Source organism: Oncorhynchus mykiss, chromosome 30 (genome assembly GCF_013265735.2).
Source record: "Oncorhynchus mykiss isolate Arlee chromosome 30, USDA_OmykA_1.1, whole genome shotgun sequence".
Taxonomy (NCBI): Eukaryota; Metazoa; Chordata; class Actinopteri; order Salmoniformes; family Salmonidae; genus Oncorhynchus; species Oncorhynchus mykiss.
The window spans coordinates 45103918-45126691 of record NC_050570.1 but is presented as its reverse complement, the minus strand read 5'-3'; the positions used below and the strand labels follow the sequence as shown (position 1 = coordinate 45126691).

At 45.0% G+C, this 22774-nt stretch overlaps 1 protein-coding gene across 8 annotated transcripts in view; it reads left to right on the top strand.

The window, feature by feature from the left end:
• The first annotated feature begins 957 nt into the window (after positions 1-957).
• The window catches only part of LOC110521915 (AP-2 complex subunit alpha-2), a 67718-nt gene continuing 45901 nt past the window's right edge, over positions 958-22774 (top strand). For 5 of the 8 annotated variants that reach the window (XM_021599873.2, XM_021599871.2, XM_021599870.2 and 2 more), the window contains exon 1: positions 958-1799. In XM_021599873.2, the coding sequence (XP_021455548.1) occupies positions 1733-1799 (67 nt within the window). In that variant the 5' untranslated portion in view covers positions 958-1732. The remainder of the gene's footprint in view (positions 1800-22774) is intronic. The other 3 variants (XM_021599874.2, XM_021599872.2, XM_021599869.2) reach the window with 2 other exon arrangements.

The window sequence follows — 22774 nt, the reverse complement described above, 5'->3', positions numbered from 1 at the left end:
CTGATGGTCTAAGGGTAGCCTAGTGGTTAGAGTGTTGGACTAGTAACCGGAAGGTTGCAAGTTCAAACTCCTGAGCTGACAAGGTACAAATCTGTTGTTCTGCCCCTGAATAGGCAGTTAACCCACTGTTCCTAGGCTGTCATTGAAAATAAGAATTTGTTCTTAACTGACTTGCCTAGTTAAATAAAGGTAAAACAAAAAAGGGGTAGAAGCTATTGGCCAGTCTCACAGTTTTTGCCACGATGCTACTATACTGCCAATACGATAAGGCGCGACTATACTGTACTGCGCCTTCTTAACCATGGTGTCCTTCTGGTTTGACCATTTCAGTTCCTCTGAGATTTGTAAGAAGAGGAACTTGATGTTTTTGACCATCTCGAGGCTGCTTCATTGATAAGGATGGAGGTGTGCCCAGCTTGGTTCCTTCTGAAGACCACAATCAGCTCCTTTGTTTTGCTGACGTTGAGTGAGATGTTGTTTGCCAGGCATCACACCGTCAGAGTGCCTACCTTCTCTCTGTAGGCCGTCAGGAAGTCCTCTTGGGAGGAGTTCAGTCCCAGGGCCATGAGCTTTGTGGTGAGCTTAGAGGGCACTATGGTGATACCCCATTTCATGGGTGTACAATCCATAGGTTAGGCTGCACAGTGTAATATGAATTTTCAATATACTGGCTAACTGGTGAGATTAATGTTGCTCATTTCAGTGGTTTAAGAGCTAAGACGCTAATAGTTGTGTAATTTTTTTTGAGTCAAATTAACAAATAATTGTCTTTTGTTGAAGTTATATAACAACATTCCCACCTTGTTTTGCATGATCTAGTCCAATTGTAGCCTGATTACACAATTGTATCGTCAGTTTCAATGGGAAACTGTTATTTTGAAGGCGAACCGCGGTTTCCGCTATTGTTGCTTACGCGAATGATGCTCACAACACACTGGTGAGTACAAGACGAAGGAAAAAGAAGCGCCAGAGTCTGCGCAAAACGAACACGTCTCGTGGTCGCGCTGCTTGTGCTGTCACGAGCCTTGTCCAAGGCTACCGAGTAGTGAATTGACATAAATTATTGACGACATCGAATTGCCTTCGTTTAGCCATCGGACATACGTGATTATTGGAATAGATACATTGTGGAAATACGATGGTATGCTGACTGATCACGGTCAACTAGTGATGTTTTCCAAGATTTGATATAGCTAGCTAGCCAGCTAACGTTAGCTGTTTAGCTAGCTTGCGTGCGTGACTCACTGACAGTCAGAGATCAGACTGAGTGGCATTTTTTTGGCATTGTGCTTTTTCTCTGATATCTGGATATATAACGTTAATATATTTAGCGGGTAGATGTAGTTAGTTACAACTGCGTGTACTTTAACCGTCATCTGGTCGTGAACGAAGAGAAGGTTTGAATGAATTTGCTAGCCAGCGGAAACGTCGGCTAGTTAACACGGATACACTTGGAGTAACCATACTGCTAGTTTGCTGAATTGATCAACGGCACTGTCATCCAAACTAGCTAATCTACATTGCTAGCAAGCCATTATAAACCTGCTGTCTTTGGTAAAACGCCAAGGAACATTAACGGTTAAAAGTTGGTTAGCTGGCTAACTAGCTAGGAAACAAGCTAACACATCCTGCACTGTAACACCTAAACGCCAGCTGACGTTTGATAGCTGACCATCGACAATTCATTTTTTTTTTACGGGAAAGTCCGGAGTGAGGACAGAAACCAGCAAAAATGCCGGCTGTGTCGAAGGGAGATGGGATGCGCGGATTAGCGGTGTTCATTTCGGACATACGGAATTGTAAGTGTATTTTTCCATCATTGATTGGCTTTTCAACGAGCCATGTTATTATAAACATTTGCATGGTGGACGACATTTGATCAACATACATTTGTTTTCAACTGTACCCTGAAATGTAGTGGTGTAAAGTAAAACAGCTAGCTCAATGGTAAGGAGAGAGGGGTTATAACTATGGAGAGAGGTCATTCGCGGGTACAGTTGCTGCTGCACCGCATCCCTTTTCCATTTGCGCTGTCTACTACTGTGCTTGGTGGTTATACACGGTCGACCGTGATGATGTGTTGTGTGTCAGACTCGTAGCATACTACTAGGCCGCTACTCATGATATGTTGTCACTGCTGTTCACGTCACCCGTACCAGAACAGAAGCAGAGTAGCTGACTTGTTATCGCGATGGGCCACCAGGGTTAATTTTGCCCAGTTTTTGTTGTTGTTGTGATAATACATTTTATCAGGCAGTCGCATAGGGCGAAATGTAGCAGGGCTGGATGGATAGTTATGTTGTATCGCTGTTGAGAGAGAACGTTACAGTAGCTAAACCAACCGGTTGAACTACTGGGTCGATTAGAATTGGTCGCCACTCGCAGCATAGTAGTCGATCATGTGTTTGCGCCTACCTTGTTTAGTGATATTAATGTATTGTCAATAGTTGGAATAATATACAAATGTTGCTAATCCAGTTTTTCTAATTTGAGGCCTGGTTTATTCCGAGTGCATTGTCTGTCATAGCGCACACATACACGCCCATACATTATACAGATATTGTGCATGACACTGCCATTTTTCATAACCACTGTCATGATAGAGCAGAATAATCTTTCTCTCTCACTCAAAATACACACACACACCGTGTGCACATTAACCCTTACAAAAAAAAGATTGCAGTCAGAGTGCAGTATAACTGCAGTATGCTGCAAATACTGTGTCCAATATATTTTTTTTACTGCAATAGAAATACCACAGTCGGCTGCAGTTTCAAACCTGCAATCTTTTTTTGTAAGGGAAAATGCAGGCTTTAAGAATACTAGACAGTGTCTTGCTTGCAGCTTGTTTCATGTAAAGCTGGCCCTTACAAAAAAGTGCAGTAACAGCAGTCAACTGTGGTATTTTAGACGCAGTTATACTGCAGCTACACTGCAAAATTATTGCAGTAAAAAAAAATGGCATTGTTCTTTGGTTTACTGTGCTCTGACTGCAATATTTCTTCATAAGAGGGCACCGCATGGCATTTAGGGTACCTTGCCCCTCTTTCAAACATGATAAACAACAGAAACAAGACCTGAAGAGGTTACAAGACTGCTAGTGGTGTTGTGGGGTTAGCATAAGATTGATTTGGAATAGACTGCTGTCTGAGATCACAAAATGACATCATAGTAGTCCAGATTGAAAAGTTGGAAAACTCAAACAGCACACGCATTACCTTAGTCCAGCGTCTAAACTGAAATTGAAATTTCTATTTGAAATGGACACAGTCACACACTAATATCTTGAATTTCACCCTTATTCACCCCAGCCCCGTCCCTCCTCTGTCCCACCTCCAACTCTTGTCCTCTTCCCATCCATCCCTCTGATGATTTGTACAGTATGGCTTTTCCTCTCTTCTCCCTCTGGAACGTTGTGTTCTCCTTGATCTCTCCTTCCCTACTGTTCCCCAATTTAGTCGCTGTTCCTGTTGTTCTATTAGTTAACTCTCAAGTTCTTTGCTTATTTATTTATTCCTCATAAATACATAGGGTGAATGTTGGAGAATTAGGCTATCTAAGAACTTTACACATGCTAGGCCCTATTTCTTTCAAGTTACTCAATATACTACTCACCCCTTTCTTTCCCCCACATGGCCCTATTCCCTCTATGAGATATGAAGGAGAGTCTGAGGAGTGGAGAAGCAATTCTCATTCCTTCCTTGCCTTGCCTTCCGTTGTGCCTGGCAACGTGACATTCTTGGTCCACAACTCAAATTGACTGTAAATATCACAGTTAGCCAACCCAGTAAACCACAAACTTATCTTCTAAAACATATTACACTATTGAATAAGGCAACCAAACCACATTGCACTCTTGAATAATGCAACAATTCACAAGCAGGTGCAGACAATTTAAAAGGTATATTTTCTCCTCTGTAGTCTACACTCATTATATTTTAGCTTCATTTTAGCTTCATTTTAGCTTGTTCATCAAGTCACGTTAGCTTTAAAAAAAAAAACAATTAACCCTCTCATACAAATATAAAAGTACAGTAGGCCTACCTTACAACATTACAATAAATCAGACATTTTTTATCAATATCATGCAAATGTTGTAAAAGCAAATTGTGACTGAAAACAGGGGTGTAAGTGAATTCACTGTGGAGTTGCAATGAGCTGTTTTATGTGTAAGCCCATACCTGCCACACAAAATAAATGCTTAATGATTTGTGAAGGTGCACAATTAGTCTGTGCTTCAGTCTGATCAACTGTAACCTACTGATATCGACCACAGCTACAGGTAGCCTAGAGAAGCCTATGCACTCTGATCTCATCTGGACCAAGGGGAAAGAAACGTCATGTTTTTATAGCCTAAGCTTTGTATTTATAGAATCAAATATTTCCATTTTATTTGTGTTGTTGGAGAATATGATCAAATTTGGTTTATATTAAAACTTAGGGTGCTACGTTACAGGAGACAAAGGGCTGTGAGACAGGTTTAATCTGTGACACTTGAAAAGTGGGATGGTACGGTGTAACAGACGCTGAACAGCAGAGGGACTAATGATCTTGGAGATGGTCTGAAAGGTCTGATTTTTTTTTTTTTTGCTGCCCCTCCACCCGGAGGGGCAGGTCATGAGTGGACAGCCAAAACCCTCTGCCCGAGACGATGCCGGGGTCCGGTAGCGGTTTGCTTGTCGTCGATACCTGGAGATGGTCTTGAGAAGAGCCAACCGGGCTCTCTTCCAGGTATGGCAACAGCGGAGGACAAACATCTGGGCCGAAGGTATGCCGACCTCTTGCTCCGGGAAGAGTGGGGGCTGATACTCCAGGGAACACTCGAAAGGCGAGAGCCCGTTGGCAGCCTGAAGGAGTGGGCCCACTCCAGGGCCTAGGAGCGGACAGCATCATGTACAAACATCTGGTTATCTGGGCCAGATGTTTCCCAGCCGAACCGCCCCACTGGGAACACTGCGCCTCACTGACCTGCTTCTCTATTCCCCAGCTGAGTGCCGTCGCCAGACACGAGGTGGGAAGGATGGTCACGAGGTGGGAAGGATGGTCACGAGGTGGGAAGGATGGTCACGAGGTGGGAAGGATGGTCACGAGGTGGGAAGGATGGTCACGAGGTGGGAAGGATGGTCACGAGGTGGGAAATTAAACCGGGTGAAAAGCAGGGCACGCATAGCTTGCCTGAAATTGAGCCACTTGGCGGTGCGAAGATATTCCAGGTTCTTGTGGCCCGTCCACACAATGAACGGATGTTCCCGCCACCTCCAACCAGTGTCTCCACTCCTCCAACGCCATCTTCACCGTGAGAAGCTCACGATTCCCCACATCGTAGTTCCTCTCCATGGCGTTGAGGCGATGGGAGGAGGCGCAGGCATGTAATTTGAGGTCCATGGCAGAACGCTGGGACAGGACAGCCCCCACTCTGCTTTTACTAAAAGCTGGTTCTCCAGGAGGCTGTGGAGGGCCTGTTGGGCGTGGAGCACGTGTTCTTGGGCTGAGTGGGAGAAACAAGGATGTTATCGAGGTAGACAAATGAACTGGTTCAACATGTTCAAATGGCACAACCAGGTATTTGTAGTGGCCGCTGGCTGTGTTGGAGGTAGTCTTCCACTCGTCCCCTTCCAGTATCCAGTTCCTGGTACTCCGCGATTATGGCGGAGAGGTCCGGGGCAACCTCCGAGCCCACAGGAAGATATCCCGGGGCAGGCTGTGCTGACTTCAGACAATGGGCGTGGCAGAACAGGCTCCAGCTCATAATGGCACCAGCAGTTCAGTCGGAGGGGATTGTATTGCTGGAGCCAAGGGAATCCCCTTTACCACAGAAACCTGAAGAGACTTAATCAACATAAATTGGATTGCCTCGCTGTGGTTCCCTGACACTCGCGACAGGGCACAGACTCCCTGCTACATTCTCTAAGCCACCCATCGATCCGCATGGTCAAGGCTATGAGGGAGTCAAAGTCCGTGGGCAGCTCCCGGGCTGCGAGCTCGTCTTTGATCACCTTCGATAATCCTTGAAGGAACATTTCAAACAATGCTTCCGGGTTCCAGGCACTCTCAGCCACCAATGTGCTAAAATCCACAGTATAGTCTGCCACACTACTGGATTCTTGACATAGCTGGAGCAGTTTACGAGCAGCCTCTCTCTCCCGGACAACAGAGAATCAAACACCTTCCGAACATCCGTCACTAACTCCTCAAGACTAAAGCAGATGGCGGACTCTTGCTCCCACACTGCCGTATCCCCGGCGAGTGCCCTCCCGGACGTCAGCGTTATGATGTACTCTATCCTTGAGCAGTCCGAGAGGAATGAAAAAGGCTGCAGCTCGAAGGCGAGGGAACACTGGGCGAGAGAAGCCCGGCAGGTTCCATATTCTCCAGCATAGCGCTCCGGAGGAGGTAAGCGGGGTTTTTATGACACTGGGGTAGGCTGGGAGATTACTGGTGTGACCCGCTGCCCAGTAGGGAATCGGAATTGCTCCAGCAATGTATCGAAAGCCTGGTCATGGTGTTCTGCTAGGGTATGGAGTTCCTCTATAAAGACATTGCAGTAGCTCCTCGTGTTTTCCAATGGTGGCTCCTTGCAGGGAGACAGCATTATGGAGCTGGTCTGAGTCTGCTTGGTCAGTCATGGTTAGTTCGTACTATCAGAACTAGAGGTCGACCGATTATGATTTAACGCAAATACTGATTTATTGGAGGACCAAAAAAAGACTATACCGATTAATCAGCCATTAAAAAAATAAAATCATATATATTGTAATGAAGACAATTACAACAATACTCAATGAACACTTATTTTAACTTAATATAATACATAAATAAAATAAATTTAGTCTCAAATAAATAATGAAACGTGTTCAATTTGTTTTAAATAATGCAAAAACACAGTGTTGGGGAAGAAAGTAAAAGTGAAATATGTGCCATGTAAAAAAAAAAAAAAAAAAAAGCTAATGTTTAAGTTCCTTGCTCAGAACATATGAAAGCTGGTGGTTCCTTTTAACATGAGTCTTCAATATTCCCAGTTAAGAAGTTTTAGGTTGTAGTTATTATAGGACTATTCTCTCTCTACCATTTGTATTTCATATACAGTGCCTTGCGAAAGTATTCGGCCCCCTTGAACTTTGCGACCTTTTGCCACATTTCAGGCTTCAAACATAAAGATATAAAACTGTCTTTTTTTGTGAAGAATCAACAACAAGTGGGACACAATCATGAAGTGGAACGACATTTATTGGATATTTCAAACTTTTTTAACAAATCAAAAATGGAAAAATTGGGCGTGCAAAATTATTGAGCCCCCTTAAGTTAATACTTTGTAGCGCCACCTTTTGCTGCGATTACAGCTGTAAGTCGCTTGGGATATGTCTCTATCAGTTTTGCACATCGAGAGACTGACATTTTTTCCCATTCCTCCTTGCAAAACAGCTCGAGCTCAGTGAGGTTGGATGGAGAGCATTTGTGAACAGCAGTTTTCAGTTCTTTCCACAGATTCTCGATTGGATTCAGGTCTGGACTTTGACTTGGCCATTCTAACACCTGGATATGTTTATTTTTGAACCATTCCATTGTAGATTTTGCTTTATGTTTTGGATCATTGTCTTGTTGGAAGACAAATCTCCGTCCCAGTCTCAGGTCTTTTGCAGACTCCATCAGGTTTTCTTCCAGAATGGTCCTGTATTTGGCTCCATCCATCTTCCCATCAATTTTAACCATATTCCCTGTCCCTGCTGGAGAAAAGCAGGCCCAAACCATGATGCTGCCACCACCATGTTTGACAGTGGGGATGGTGTGTTCAGCTGTGTTGCTTTTACGCCAAACATAACGTTTTGCATTGTTGCCAAAAAGTTCAATTTTGGTTTCATCTGACCAGAGCACCTTCTTCCACATGTTTGGTGTGTCTCCCAGGTGGCTTGTGGCAAACTTTAAACAACACTTTTTATGGATATCTTTAAGAAATGGCTTTCTTCTTGCCACTCTTCCATAAAGGCCAGATTTGTGCAATATACGACTGATTGTTGTCCTATGGACAGAGTCTCCCACCTCAGCTGTAGATCTCTGCAGTTCATCCAGAGTGATCATGGATCTTGGCTGCATCTCTGATCAGTCTTCTCCTTGTATGAGCTAAAAGTTTAGAGGGACGGCCAGGTCTTGGTAGATTTGCAGTGGTCTGATACTCCTTCCATTTCAATATTATCGCTTGCACAGTGCTCCTTGGGATGTTTAAAGCTTGGGAAATCTTTTTGTATCCAAATGCAGCTTTAAACTTCTTCACCACAGTATCTCGGACCTGCCTGGTGTGTTCCTTGTTCTTCATGATGCTCTCTGCGCTTTTAACGGACCTCTGAGACTATCACAGTGCAGGTGCATTTATACGGAGACTTGATTACACACAGGTGGATTGTATCATCATTAGTCATTTAGGTCAACTTTGGATGATTCAGAGATCCTCACTGAACTTCTGGAGAGAGTTTGCTGCACTGAAAGTAAAGGGGCTGAATAATTTTGCACGCCCAATTTTTCAGTTTTTAATTTGTTAAAAAAGTTTGAAATATCCAATAAATGTCGTTCCACTTCATGATTGTGTCCCACTTGTTGTTGATTCTTCACAAAAAAATACAGTTTTATATCTTTGTTTGAAGCCTGAAATGTGGCAAAAGGTCGCAAAGTTCAAGGGGGCCGAATACTTTCGCAAGGCACTGTAATTGCTCCCACTGTTGATTTCTTCAAACCAAGCTGCTTAAGTAGGAAGGTCTAAACTACAACATATGCAAAACATTTTTTTAAATGCTTTTTAGATAATTGATGTTAAAGGTTAAAAAGGACATGCATTTTGATAAAACATTTTTTTCCCAGAAATGATAAAATAGTTTGACAACCCTGTTTTTGTAAGCTTTTAAATAAAATCAGTCTCAACCTTTTATCTTTTGCAGTGATGAAGACATGGATGTCTAATCGTATGGTGGGGTATGCAAAGTGGGTTAACTTTGAGCACCTTTTATCTCTTGAATGTTTTGGCATTGAGGTCTAAAAATGCACTTTCTGAGCACTTCTATAATGGGCAAATATGTATGGACAGTTTTATTAAAATCAAAAGGGTGATGTCAAAAAGTGATTGAATTCAAATGGATTTACTCCATACCATTATTATCTTTCAATGAGTGCAATTATTTCCAGAGAGTAGTCTAGATATAGGCCAGCCTGATCTAGACCTTTTATGGTCGTGTGTGGTAATATCTAGGTTACACGATATACAATCTAGACGATTGTATATCGTGTAACCTAGATGTTACCACACACGACCATATTTATATTGCAGATTATGAACTTTCCTAACATATGTAATGTCTTGATTGTATGTAACAGCTATGCAAATGTATGTATTCAGGGCTCAACATACAGGGCTGCCTGCTGGCCAGTTGAGCATATCCATCAGTGGCCTACTTGGGCCAGTGAAAAAAAAAGATTGTAATAATGCTATTTTTTATCAAGGCTATATAATTGATTAAACTACCAGCTTCGGGATTATAATTTTTTAATGTTGATTATTGTGTACACGCGCTGCGCACATAGCCTTGTTTGAGGTAATCTGTTGGGCAGAGAGGGTGCTCAGCTCTCAAACAGCTGGTTGTTGCAAGGAGCAGCTCAACAAAGACCAACACCGGGTAGGGGTAGGAAAGATGTTCCAAGTGATATCTACCAGTAAATGCTAAGGCAAGAATGGGTTTGCAGAATGGGTATGAAAACCAGGTATTTAAAAAGTTAAAAGTCTTGGTTGAATATTTGCGATGTGCAGTGGTCACCATGGAATAGCCTATCTTGAAAATCTGACACTTCCATATGGTATTTTGTCCTTAGTCATTGTAGCTTATTTATAATATCTACTGCTCCAATATAATTATTGTAATTTTCATTTCTGATCAGTTTTTATGAGAGAGGTAGCCGATTTCATTTGTTTCCTGGCGTTTCAATTGGAGTTTTTTTGCGGTACGCTGTTGCGTTAACCATGTGTGGTTATTATGAGCAAGACAACATCAGAAGATGGAGCCGACAGACATGGCAGCTTTGCTTCTAGCGCCTAAGCAACTTCGCACTATTTCATTTTTTTTTTATTTCTTAGATTATTAGCCATGAATGTTGTTTTTTTTTGTTATTACATAGTCAGAAAATACTTTTGGATATCAGAGCGGTGGTAACTCAATAGCATTACTACAAGAAATACGACTTTCCCGAATTAGATCTTTTGTTTTTACCCCCCCCAGGGCAATTTAACTTAACCCAGAGGCTGCTCCAAGACGATGACGGCGGTGGAGAGGAGGTATTCCGAGTGGACTTCTAGTCTGACTCTGGAGGCGTACACATCATCCACCACTTCCGAGTATATTACTCGCTTATGTTCAGTCCCTGGACCATAAAGTAGATGAGCTCAAGGCGAGAATCCCCTTCCAGAGAGACATCAGGGACTGTAACATACTCTGTTTCATGGAATCATGGCTCTCTCCGGATATACTGTCCCTGTCCATACAGCCAGCAACATTGGCATGAGGTTTTTCAGTTTTAGAGAGAAAGGCAAAGAAATGACTGTCTCAACATATGTAACGTATCTGAAAAAAGTATTAACCTCCAAAATGGACAACTGAGCAAATCAGTAAGCCTATCTATTCTCAGTACATTGCGCAGACAGGAATAAAGGGAAGAAGAAAGGCAGTTGTGTATGTTTCACGATTAACTACTCATGGTGGGATTGTGATAACGTACAGGAACTCAAGTCCTTTTGTTCACCCAACCTAGAATACCTCAGAATCAAATGCTGACAACATTACCTCCCAAGAGAATTCTATTTCGCTTGTAGTCACAGCCGTGTACATTCCCCCTCAAGCCGATACCATCACGGCCCTCAAGGAACTACACTGGACTTTGCAATCTGGAAACTACATATCCTGAGGCTGCATAAATTGTAGCAGGGGATTTTAAACAAAGTCCTCTCAACACATTGCCTGTAGTACTCGCGCTTCAAAAACTCTCAACCATTGTTACTCTCCCTTCCGGGATGGCTACAAGGCCCTCCCCCTCCCTCCATTCGGCAAATGCGATCACAAATCCATTCTGCTCCTCCTTTCTTATAGGCAGAAACTCAAACGGGAAGTACTCGTGCTAAGGTCAATTCAACGTTGGTTCGACCAATGTTTTCCTCTGAGAATAACATTGACTTACACACGGACACGGTGACTGTGCTCATAAGGATGTGTCTAGGGGATGTTGTTCCCACTGTGACTATTAAAACCTACTCAAACCAAAAACCGTGGATGGATGGCAGCAAAACAAAGTGCGAACCACCGCATTTGTCCACGGCAAGGTGATTTGGGAATATGGTTGAATACAAACAGTGTAGTGATTCCCTCCGTAAGGCAATCAAACAGGCAAAATATCAGTACAGAGACGAAGTGGAATCGCTATTCAACGGCTCAGACACAAGGTGTATGTGAGAGGGTCTACTGACAATCACGGATTACAAAGGGGAAAACCAGCCATGTCACGGGCACCGTTTTACTCCCGGACATCTAAACACCTTCTTCCCCCACTTTGAGGATAACACAGTGCCACTGACAAAGCCCGCTCCCGTTCTCCGTGGCTGACGTGAGCAAGACATTAAATGTGTTAATCCTCGCAAGGCTGCCGGCCCAGACGGCATTCCCAGCCGCGTCCTCAGATGTCTGCCCCAGGTGGTGAAGGTAGGAAACAACACCACTACGATGATCCTCAACACAGGGGCCCCACAATGGTGCGTGCTCAGGCCCCTCCTGTACTCCCTTTTCACCCATGACTGAGTGGCCACGCACGCCTCCAACTCAATCATCAAGTTTGCAGACGACACAACGGTAGCAGGCCTGATTACCAACAAGGAGGTTGGGGCCTTGGCGGAGTGGTGTCAGGACAATAACTTCTCCCTCAACGTAAAGAAAACAAAGACGCTGATCATGGACTTCAGGAGGCAGCAGAGGAAGCCCGCCCCTATCCACATCGACGGGGCCTTACTGGAGAAGGTGAAGAGCTTCAAGTTCCTTGGCTTACACATCATTGACTAACTGAAATGGTCCACCCACACAGACAGTGTGATGAAGAAGGTGCAACAGTGCCTCTTCAACCTCAGAAGGCTGAAGAAATGTGGCTTTTTTTGTAAATGTATTTTAGATATATATATTTGACCTTTTTATTTAACTAGGCAAGTCGGTGAAGAACAAATTCTTACTTACAATGACGGTCTTCCCTGGCCAAACCCTGGGCCAATTGACCCTGGGCCAATTGTGCGCCACCTTATGGGACTTCCCGGCCGGATGTGATACAGCCTAGATTTTAACCAGAGACTGTACTGACGCCACTCGGGTGCCCTAAGACCCTCACAAACTTTTACAGAAGCACCATTGAGAGCGTCCTGTCAGGTTGCATCACCGCCTGGTATGGCAACTGCACTGTCCGCAACCACTGGGCTCTCCTGGAGGGCACACTGCCTGCCCTCCAGGACACCTACAGCACCAGAATTCACAGGAAGGCCAAAAGGATCATTAAGGACATCAACCACCCGAGCCATGGCCTGTTGACCCCTGCTATTATGCAGAAGGTGAGGTCAGTACAGGTGCATCAACTGGGACCAAGAGACAGAATCTGTTTTTCAATCTCAAGGCCATCAGACTTAAATAGCCATTGCTAGCTGGCTACCACCCGGTTACTCAAACCTGCAGCTTAGAGGCTGCTGCCCTATGTACATAGACATGGAATCACTGGTCGCTTTAATAATGAAACACTAGTCAGTTTGTTTACATACTGTTTTACTCTTTTCAAATGCTGTATTTTTCTGTATTTTCGTCAATGACACTCCGACATCGCTCGTCCTAATATTTATATACAGTGAGGGAAAAAAATATTTGATCCCCTGCTGATTTTGTATGTTTGCCCACTGGCAAAGAAATGATCATTCTATAATTTTAATGGTATGTTTATTTGAACAGTGAGAGACAGAATGACAACAAAAAAATCCAGAAAAACACGTACATTTTTTAATAAATTGATTTTAAGAGGGAAAGTTCTTCGTATGGCCCACCAGAGTACTCGCCCCTACCGGTGAGGCTGGTCTTTCAGTGGACTGGAGGATACGGAATTACCAGTAGACGCAACTCTTCATGTGAAGCCGGTGTAGACGTTTGGCTGGGGACAGCCAAGCGCTGCCTAGTTGCGTCGACTCGGGAAAAGGTGATTTGTCAGACTTCGGAGACTCTCAGGAGAACTCTGGTAGACTCGGGTCCTCTCTGTCAGGGAGACGTCGAGGACTTCCGGGATGCCTCGGAGGCGTGGTGGAATTGGACCTCCTCACTTACCTATATTCCTGTAGCCACCCATCAATTTAGGTGGTCAAGGCAATGAGCTAGCTTGTCCTTCACTTCCTCCGATAATCTGTGCAGGAACGTGTCAAACATCGATTCCGGGTTCCAGGCACTCTCAGCTGCCAACGTGCAGAAATCCACTGCATAGTCTCCCACACTGCGGGAGTCTTGCCGAAGATGGAGTGACTTCAGGCAGCCTCTCTCCCGGAAAATGCAGAATCAAAAACCTTCTTCACTTCTGCCACGAGCTCCACCAGACTGAAGCATACGGCTGACTGTTGTTCCCACACAGCTGTAGCCCAGGCAAGAGCATTCCCGGACATCAGTGATGAGGTACGCTATCTTCGAGCGGTCCGATGAGGAGTAGGGCTGCAGCTCGATGAGAGAACACTGAGCGAGAAATGCCCGACAGGTTCCAGACTCTCCAGCGACGCCTTCTAGAGAAGGTAAGTGGGGTTCTCGGGAAACCGGGGTGGCCGTGCTGCTAACACCCGGGTTACTTAGGGGCTGAAAGGTTACCGTCGTGGTAGGCTGCCTGATAGACAACCTGCGTAATTGCTCCAGCAATGTGTTCAACGTGCACTCATGGCGTTTGGCTAAGGTCTGGAACCCCTCCATAAGACCATGCAGCAACTCCTTGTGCCTTCCAAGGGTGGCTCCTTGGGAGGAGATGGAATTGCGGAGCTGGTCCGAGTCTGCTGGGTTAGTCGTGTTTAGTTCGTACTGTCAAGGCTCAGGAGAAGACCCAGATGCAGACAGTTTCGAAGTAACCAAAGATAATTACAAAACGGGGGCAGGCAATGACAGGTCAAGGGCAGGCAGGGGTCAGTAATCCAATGGAGAGTCCGAAAGGTACAGAACGGCAGGCAGAATGGTCAAAACCGGGATAACAGGAACTAGAGAAAGACAGGAGCATGGGAAAACGAACTGGCAACAGACAAAGAGAAAACATGTATAAATACACTGGGGATAAGGGTGAAGATGAACACAAAGACAGGTGACACAGATCAGGGTGTGACAGTATTTGGGGAGTTTCTCCCATTCTTTGCTGCAGTTCCTCTCAAGCTCTGTCAGGTTGGATGTGGAGCGTCACTGCACAGCTATTTTCAGGTGTCTCCAGAGATCTTCGATCAGGTTCAAGTCCGGGCTCTGGCTGGGCCACTCAAGGACATTCAGAGACAACTCCTGTGTTGTCTTGGCTGTGTTTTTAGGGTCGTTGTGCTGTTGGAAGGTGAACCTTCGCTCGAGTCTAAGGTCCTGGGCGCTCTGGACAGGTTTCCATCAAGGATCTCTGTACTTTGCTCCGTTCATCTTTTCCTCAATCTGGACTGGTCTCCCAGTCTCTGCCACTGAGCAACATTCCCACAGCATAAGGCTGCCACCACCCTTCTTCACTTTAGGGATGGTGCCAGGTTTCCACCAGATTTTCGTTTCTTCAGGCCAGAGAATCTTGTTTCTCATGGTCAGAGTCTTTTGGGTGCCTTTTGGTAAACTCCAAGCGGGCTGTCATTCCTTTTACTGAGGAGTTGCTTCTGTCTGGCCACTCTACCATAAAAGGCCTGATTTGGGGGAGTGCTGCAGCGATGGTTGTCCTTCTGGATGGTTGTCCCATCTCCACAGAGGAGCTCTGTCAGTCACCATCTGGTTCTTGGTCAAGGACCAAGGTCCTTCTTTCCCAATTGCTCAGTTTGGTCGGTCGGCCAGCTCTAGGAAGAGTCTTGGTGGTTCCAAACTTCTTCCATTTAAGAATGATGAAGGTCACTGTGTCCATCAATAATGCAGAAATGTTTTGGTACCCTTCCCCAGATCTGTGCCTTGACACAATCCTTTGCTCTGATATGCACTGTTAACTGTGGTACTTTATTTATATAGATGGGTGTGTGCCTTCCAAATCATGTCCAATCAATTGAATTTACCACAGGTGGACTCCAAGTTGTAGAAACATCTCAAGGATGATAAATGGAAACACGATGCACCTGAGCTCAACTTAGAGTATTATAGCAAAGGTCCTGAATACTTATGTTAATAAAAGTTATTTCTGTTTTATTTTGTAATACATTTGCAAACCTTTCTAAGAAACTGTTTTCACTTTGTCATTATGGGGTATTGTGTGTAGATTAATGAGGAGAAAAGGTTTTATCCATTTTAGAATAAGGCTGTAATGTAACAAAATGTGGAAAAAGGGAAGTTGTACTTTCCGAATACACTTGTTTATGGATGATTTAACAGTTAGGTCTATAAATAATAGCCTAATTTCAATTTGTTTCCTATCTCCTGAGTTTTCTTAGACAATTAAGCTAAGGCAAGGTCTGTTTCCTCGTCTCTGCTACTGCTGCCTCCATCGCATTGTTTTCAATCCTAATATGTTGGGTAACTTTGATATTATGCACCTAACAACATAAGGAAAGGCAGCAATTCTACGGTATACTGAAGAATATGTTACAGAACCACAAACTGCAACCGTATTGTGACGGCCCTGAATTATTTTGAGCCGTCTCAGTGCTTCTCCTTCCAATAGGGTGCTTTCCCTTTAATTCCCAATTAAATAGCCAGCATCAGCTGCGCAAAAGTGGCGTTTGTGATGGAGACGTGACTGAGGATGTGTTCCCGAAGCTTCTCTATTCCGGTTGTTTTGTTGCTGTTAAACGTGTGTTTTGTAGCCTGAGAGTTTACCCAGGATCGGATCCACTCTTTGCGTCCGTGGACTACTCCTCTCTATTCTTCGTGGCCTTTCTCCGCTGGAGATCTGTTGGCGGATTGGATTGTCTGACTGACCGACTGACTACCACCCTTTTTGTATACGGTATTTCATTTGTTCTGATATGATGTATACGGTGATGATTTATGTAGTTAGATGTAGTTGAGGAATTAGTAAGAGCAGATACGCTTTAAAGTTCTGTGGTACAATGGTTATATTGATTGTATGATTTAATACTGGGTTTACGCTACACGGAATGAACGGACCAACATTGTGTGACCAAAGTCACTTGAGTTCACTGAACTCCTTTACCGGGCGGGACTCTTTTTAGGCCCGAGGTACAGGACATTTCTGGAGGAACCAGAACTCATTGTGTTATATTATTATGTGTGTGTAATCCATTGATGTTGCTAATACAACCCACGCAAAAGAATAGTTGTTTTTGAAGTTCTTTCAATGTTTTAAGGGTTTATGAAAAGTTGATTTCCCTTCTGACGTTTACATAAGTCCTTTGTATGGTGTAGACTTGACGGACCAGATGGGACTCATTCCCTCCCAAACTAAAAGGAGAAACCAATGTTTTCTCTGGTAGGCACAACCTACCTGGCACCCCTATAAAAAAATAACCTCAAGTCAAAACCGTTACATAAAAAATGGCACCCCAGATGGGACAGCTCAACATTGAGAACTAACCAAAGCAAATATTTTGTGTGGAATTAAAACAATGGATTCACCCCAAGATAATGTGCTCATCCATTTCATACCTGTCAATGGGAATACACAGGGCCATTCTGACCATCAAGCTGACAACACAAATCATAATGGGAATGGAGATAATGGAGTTGATTTGGGCCAGAGCCCTGGGAATCTGAATGCTCGGTCTGGACCACAGGCCACAGGAGGTCTAACCAGTTACTCACTTATTGACATGGATCTGTGTGAAAGTACTGAGCCAGCCCTCCATCTGACACCCAACCTTCCTCCATTGTCTGGTTTATCTCCAGAGGTTGTAGTTTTACAACTTCAAGGTGACATCCTTGATATTCGTCGGACTCAACAACATCTCCAAACTCTTATCCACGATAAATTCAAATGTCTGAGGGAAGAGCAACAACAGAGTGCCATGGAATTCAGAACCTCACTGAGCACTCTAACCCACACGCTGACAGAGCTCAGTGAGAGTGGAAGACGGGAAATTACTGGTGCCATGGACAGGCAGTTTGACTACCAACGAAACCAACTCACTGCCACTCTCCAATGGCGCCTGCAACATCATCACACTGAGGTCCTCAAGGACGTTAATTCTGTTTTTTCTCCCATGGTTAACACTGTAGACCACTTGCAAACAGAGCTCTCTAATTGTGTTAAAATGTTGGATGACGTGTCTGTGGACATGGCCTCCATTAAGCACAACTCCTTACACAGAGTTTCTCTAGTGTCCACTTCTGTTCAGGCCACTGAGGGCCAAGCTGGCACCTCTGAAGAGCCAAGACAAGGCCATGCTACAGCCACCCCTTGCAGGATGCAATCCACCATGCATCCTGGTGTTCATTTTCATTGTCCGATAACGCCCTCCCCCTCTACTTCCTCAATCCCTCCTAGCTCGTTTGTTCATGGTAAATTGAGTAGACGTCATGTGGGGGCGATGCCCATTAAATTGCAATTTCCCACCTTTGGGAAAAAAGATGACAGTCCTGATCCGCTAATGTACCTAGAAAGATGTCGTGACTTTCTTGCCCTCAATCCCCTGGCTGACGAAGAACTCCTTGCCACATTGAGGAATGTGTTGCATGGGACAGCTCGAGACTGGTGGGATGTGGCACGTCTCACCACTACCTCCTGGGCTGACTTTGAGGCCAAGTTTTCCTCTGCATTTCTGTCTGAGGACTACACAGATGAGCTGGCAGACAGAGTCAGGAATCGAGTGCAAAGCGAGAAAGAAGGTATCTGTGACTTTGCATACGGTTACCACTCCCTGTGCAGAAGGTGGAAACCTGGCATTGAGGAGGAAGAGGTCATTAAATTGATTTTGAAGAACATCAACCCACTACTAGCCAGTCAACTCCGAGAACGAGTCACCACTGTCGATGGACTGGTTCGCTTGGGACAGCAGTTTGAGAAGGACAGAGAATGCCAACAGCAATATGACCAAAGAAAGAAACAGACACCCAAACCGTTACCCAAGACAGACCATCAACAACAGCCAGAGTCTCAAGCCATGACCCCTCTCATGTTCTGTTGGAGATGTAGCCAAAAGGGACATTCTTCAGCTACATGTCCAAGACCGTATCAAGAAAACCCTTCCAGAAACCACAAATCACAACAGGCCAACACACCTAACTCTCTTCGCAGGAATGACCATCCTTCTCTGGGTGCTTTAACCAGAGCTGAAATCCCAAGAGTCACTGCCTACGCCCCCCCATCGACATCCCCTTCCTTTCAGTTCATACCGCACCAACTGGTGTTACCCCTGTCCATAGGCCCATGGACAGGAAGAGCCATCCTGGACACCGGGTCATCCTACACACTGCTCAATGAGAAACTGTGGAAGGAGGTTAAAGGTCCGCAATACAACTTGAAGCCGTGGACAGAAGGTCCACTCTATCTGGCTGATGGTGAGGCTAAACGACCACTTGGATGGAGTGAGGTAGAGTTCCGCCTGTGTAACCGTTCCTATATGATTCCTTCGGTTATCCTACAAACCAAGAACCTTGCTTTTCCTGTCGTGTTGGGAATTGATTTCATGTACTTCAGTGGTGTCCAGATTGATATCGCACACAATTGCTACTGGTTTCCATACAATCCGAGCAAGAAGCATTTCTTCCAATCAGAAGCTACGAAGTTACATGATTGGGGTTCAAATGTGGCAGTCTTCTCTGCCGTTGCTCCGTTACCACTAACCCTTGATAATCCTTCTGACGATCTCCTTTTACAGGCTGTAAGAAGAGCTCAGCTGGAACATCCAGAGGAGTTAAGGCTGTTGGAACAGCTGCAGAATAATGCTGATGTATGTACTTCAAGGCTAGGACGCACCGGGCTCCTGAAGCACAAAATATTCCTTACACAGGAAATGCCGATCAAGCAAAAGCCATATCGTTTGTCCCCAGCGAAGCTAATCATCCAAAAGGGACTCATTAATGATATGTTAACACAAGATATAATAGAACGTTCCTCCTCTCCTTGGGCTGCTCCTGTTGTCCTCATCCCAAAAAAGACTGGTGGTCTTAGATTTTGTGTGGACTATAGGAAGACCAACAATGTTTCCCAGACTGATGCCTATCCGCTTCCTACCATCCACGAGATCCTGGAGTCATTGTCTGGCGCTGTTGTGTTCACTACCCTTGACCTCAATAGTGGTTATTGGCAAGTTGAGATGGACCAGGAAAGCAAGGACAAGACTGCTTTTGTCTGTGCTGAGGGCTTGTTTTCCTTTAAGGTGATGCCTTTTGGATTAAAGAATGCACCTGCCACTTTCCAAAGACTGATGGAGATTGCGTTAGGTGAGCTCAAAGGGAAGATCTGTTTCGTCTACCTGGACGATATAATTATCTACTCCCAGAACAGAGAACAACACTTTCAAGATCTTCAAGCAGTGTTGGACAAGCTAAGAGAAGCTGGTCTGACCGTGAATATGAAGAAGAGCAACTTCTGCCAAACTTCCCTGAAGTTCCTTGGCCATATTGTGTCTTTCGACGGCATTCATGTGGATCCTGAAAAGACCAAGGCGGTACAAGATTTTCCTGTGCCAACCACACTCAAGGCCCTTCAACGGTTCGTTGGGATGGCTGGATGGTACCATCGGTTTGTGTCGAACTTCTCCCAGGTGGCAGAACCCCTCAACGCGTTGAAGCGAAAAGGAGTGAAATTCCTATGGACGGCAGAGTGCCAGACATCCTTTGAAACCCTGAAACGACACCTCGTCACACCTCCCATTTTAGGTCATCCCAACTTTGATTCCCCTTTTGTTGTTTACACTGATGCAAGTGATGTTGGACTTGGTGCTGTCCTAGTCCAACAGACTGGACTTGGCACTGAAGAAGTGCTAGCGTTCGCCAGTCGGACATTGAATGGAGCAGAACGGAACTACTCCACAACCGAGCAAGAGTGCCTTGCAGTTGTCTGGGCTTTGGAAAAGTGGAGGTACTACCTGGAGGGAAGACACTTCACTGTGGTCACTGACCATTCCTCCCTTGTGTGGGTGTTCAAGACCAACAAACCAAGCACCAGACTCATAAGATGGGCTCTACGGTTGCAAGAGTTCACCTTTGCAGTAGAATACAGGAAAGGAAAATACAACACTGTTCCAGATGCCTTATCCAGAGCTCCTGCTTGTGATAACGGTGGCCCTCATTTTACATGTGCTACTGTCCTGTCAAGCAGTCGAGACTCGCCCAAAACAGACTTTCCCATCTCTGATGAGACCATATGGAAAGCCCAACAGGATGATCCAGAAGTACAGGCTTTGTACCAGACTATCCTGGAAGATGGAGAAAAGATGGTCAATCCTACCACAAAGCTGACCATCCTGGAAGACAAAGTCTACCGTGTTGTACAACTACCACACAGAACCCTCTACCAATTGTACATACCTGAAACTCTACGCCTACAACTGCTTCAACATTTCCATGAAGACCCATTAGCTGGTCATTTGGGCAGGTTCAAAACCTACAAGCGGTTGCAAGCGTTACTGTACTGGCCACATCTGAGCATGGATGTGAAGTCACACATCCGAAACTGTCAGGTTTGTCAAATGTACAAACCAGAAGGTAGAAAGCCTGCTGGCAAGTTGCAGCAAACGGTGGTTACCCGACCTTGGGAAATGCTAGGAGTGGATTTGATGGGTCCATTTCCTAGAAGCTCCAATCAGAATGTGTACATGCTTGTGTTTGTTGATTATTATTCAAAGTGGGTGGAACTCTTTTCCCTGCGTCAGGCCACAGCAAGGACCGTCTCTAACATCCTTACGAAAGAGATCCTGACTCGCTGGGGAGTGCCTGATTACATCCTGTCTGATCGAGGTTCCCAATTTGTCTCTGATCTCTTTGAGGAGACCTGCCAAAGATGGAACCTGAGACAGAAGTTGACCACGGCCTATCACCCACAGACCAATCTCACTGAGAGAGTAAATCGAACCTTGAAGACAATGATTGCTTCCTATGTAGGGACCCAGCACAAACACTGGGACAAGCACCTTCACGAGTTTCGATTTGCCCTGAATTCTGCTGTGCAAGAGTCCACTGGAGTCACACCTGCAGAGCTGAACCTAAGTCGTCCCCTCCGAGGACCCTTGGATATGGTGCTACAGCCCCAGCAGATTACTCCAGACGCTGCTTGCTATGACCAGGTAGTCCATCTCCATGACTTGAGAGCTCTTGTCTCAAAGAACATGACCCAGGCTCGACTCAAGCAGAAGAGAAATTATGATAAGAACAGACGAGACATGCAGTTTCAGCTTCGTGATCGGGTGTGGCTTCGCTCTCATCCTTACTCGAAAGCTGAACAATTCTTCTCTGCCAAGCTCGCTCCTAAATGGCAAGGACCATATAGGATTGTGGAGCAGATGGGCCCTTTGAACTACCGAGTGGTGAAAGAGGACACAGGTGAAGATATGCGCGTTGTCCATGTCTCACGCCTTAAGGCCTGTTACCCCTCGGCTGAGGAATTGGAGGCGATTGAGCGCCGCAAGATCTTGGATATCTTTGAAGAGGAAAGTGAGGAGACTTTTCTCGGATTCCCAGACCCAGAAGTCTCACACCTTAAGGCCTGTGACCCCTCAGCTGAGGAGCGTGAGCTCCAAAAAGTCATGAGAATTTTTGTAGAGGAAAGTGATGAGGAGACCTTTCTCGGTTACCCCGACCAAGATGTGCCTTCCAGGGCAATGGTCGGCTTTTTCCAGGGGAGGGGGTGTGTGACGGCCCTGAATTATTTTGAGCCGTCTCAGTGCTTCTCCTTCCAATAGGGTGCTTTCCCTTTAATTCCCAATTAAATAGCCAGCATCAGCTGCGCAAAAGTGGCGTTTGTGATGGAGACGTGACTGAGGATGTGTTCCCGAAGCTTCTCTATTCCGGTTGTTTTGTTGCTGTTAAACGTGTGTTTTGTAGCCTGAGAGTTTACCCAGGATCGGATCCACTCTTTGCGTCCGTGGACTACTCCTCTCTATTCTTCGTGGCCTTTCTCCGCTGGAGATCTGTTGGCGGATTGGATTGTCTGACTGACCGACTGACTACCACCCTTTTTGTATACGGTATTTCATTTGTTCTGATATGATGTATACGGTGATGATTTATGTAGTTAGATGTAGTTGAGGAATTAGTAAGAGCAGATACGCTTTAAAGTTCTGTGGTACAATGGTTATATTGATTGTATGATTTAATACTGGGTTTACGCTACACGGAATGAACGGACCAACATTGTGTGACCAAAGTCACTTGAGTTCACTGAACTCCTTTACCGGGCGGGACTCTTTTTAGGCCCGAGGTACAGGACATTTCTGGAGGAACCAGAACTCATTGTGTTATATTATTATGTGTGTGTAATCCATTGATGTTGCTAATACAACCCACGCAAAAGAATAGTTGTTTTTGAAGTTCTTTCAATGTTTTAAGGGTTTATGAAAAGTTGATTTCCCTTCTGACGTTTACATAAGTCCTTTGTATGGTGTAGACTTGACGGACCAGATGGGACTCATTCCCTCCCAAACTAA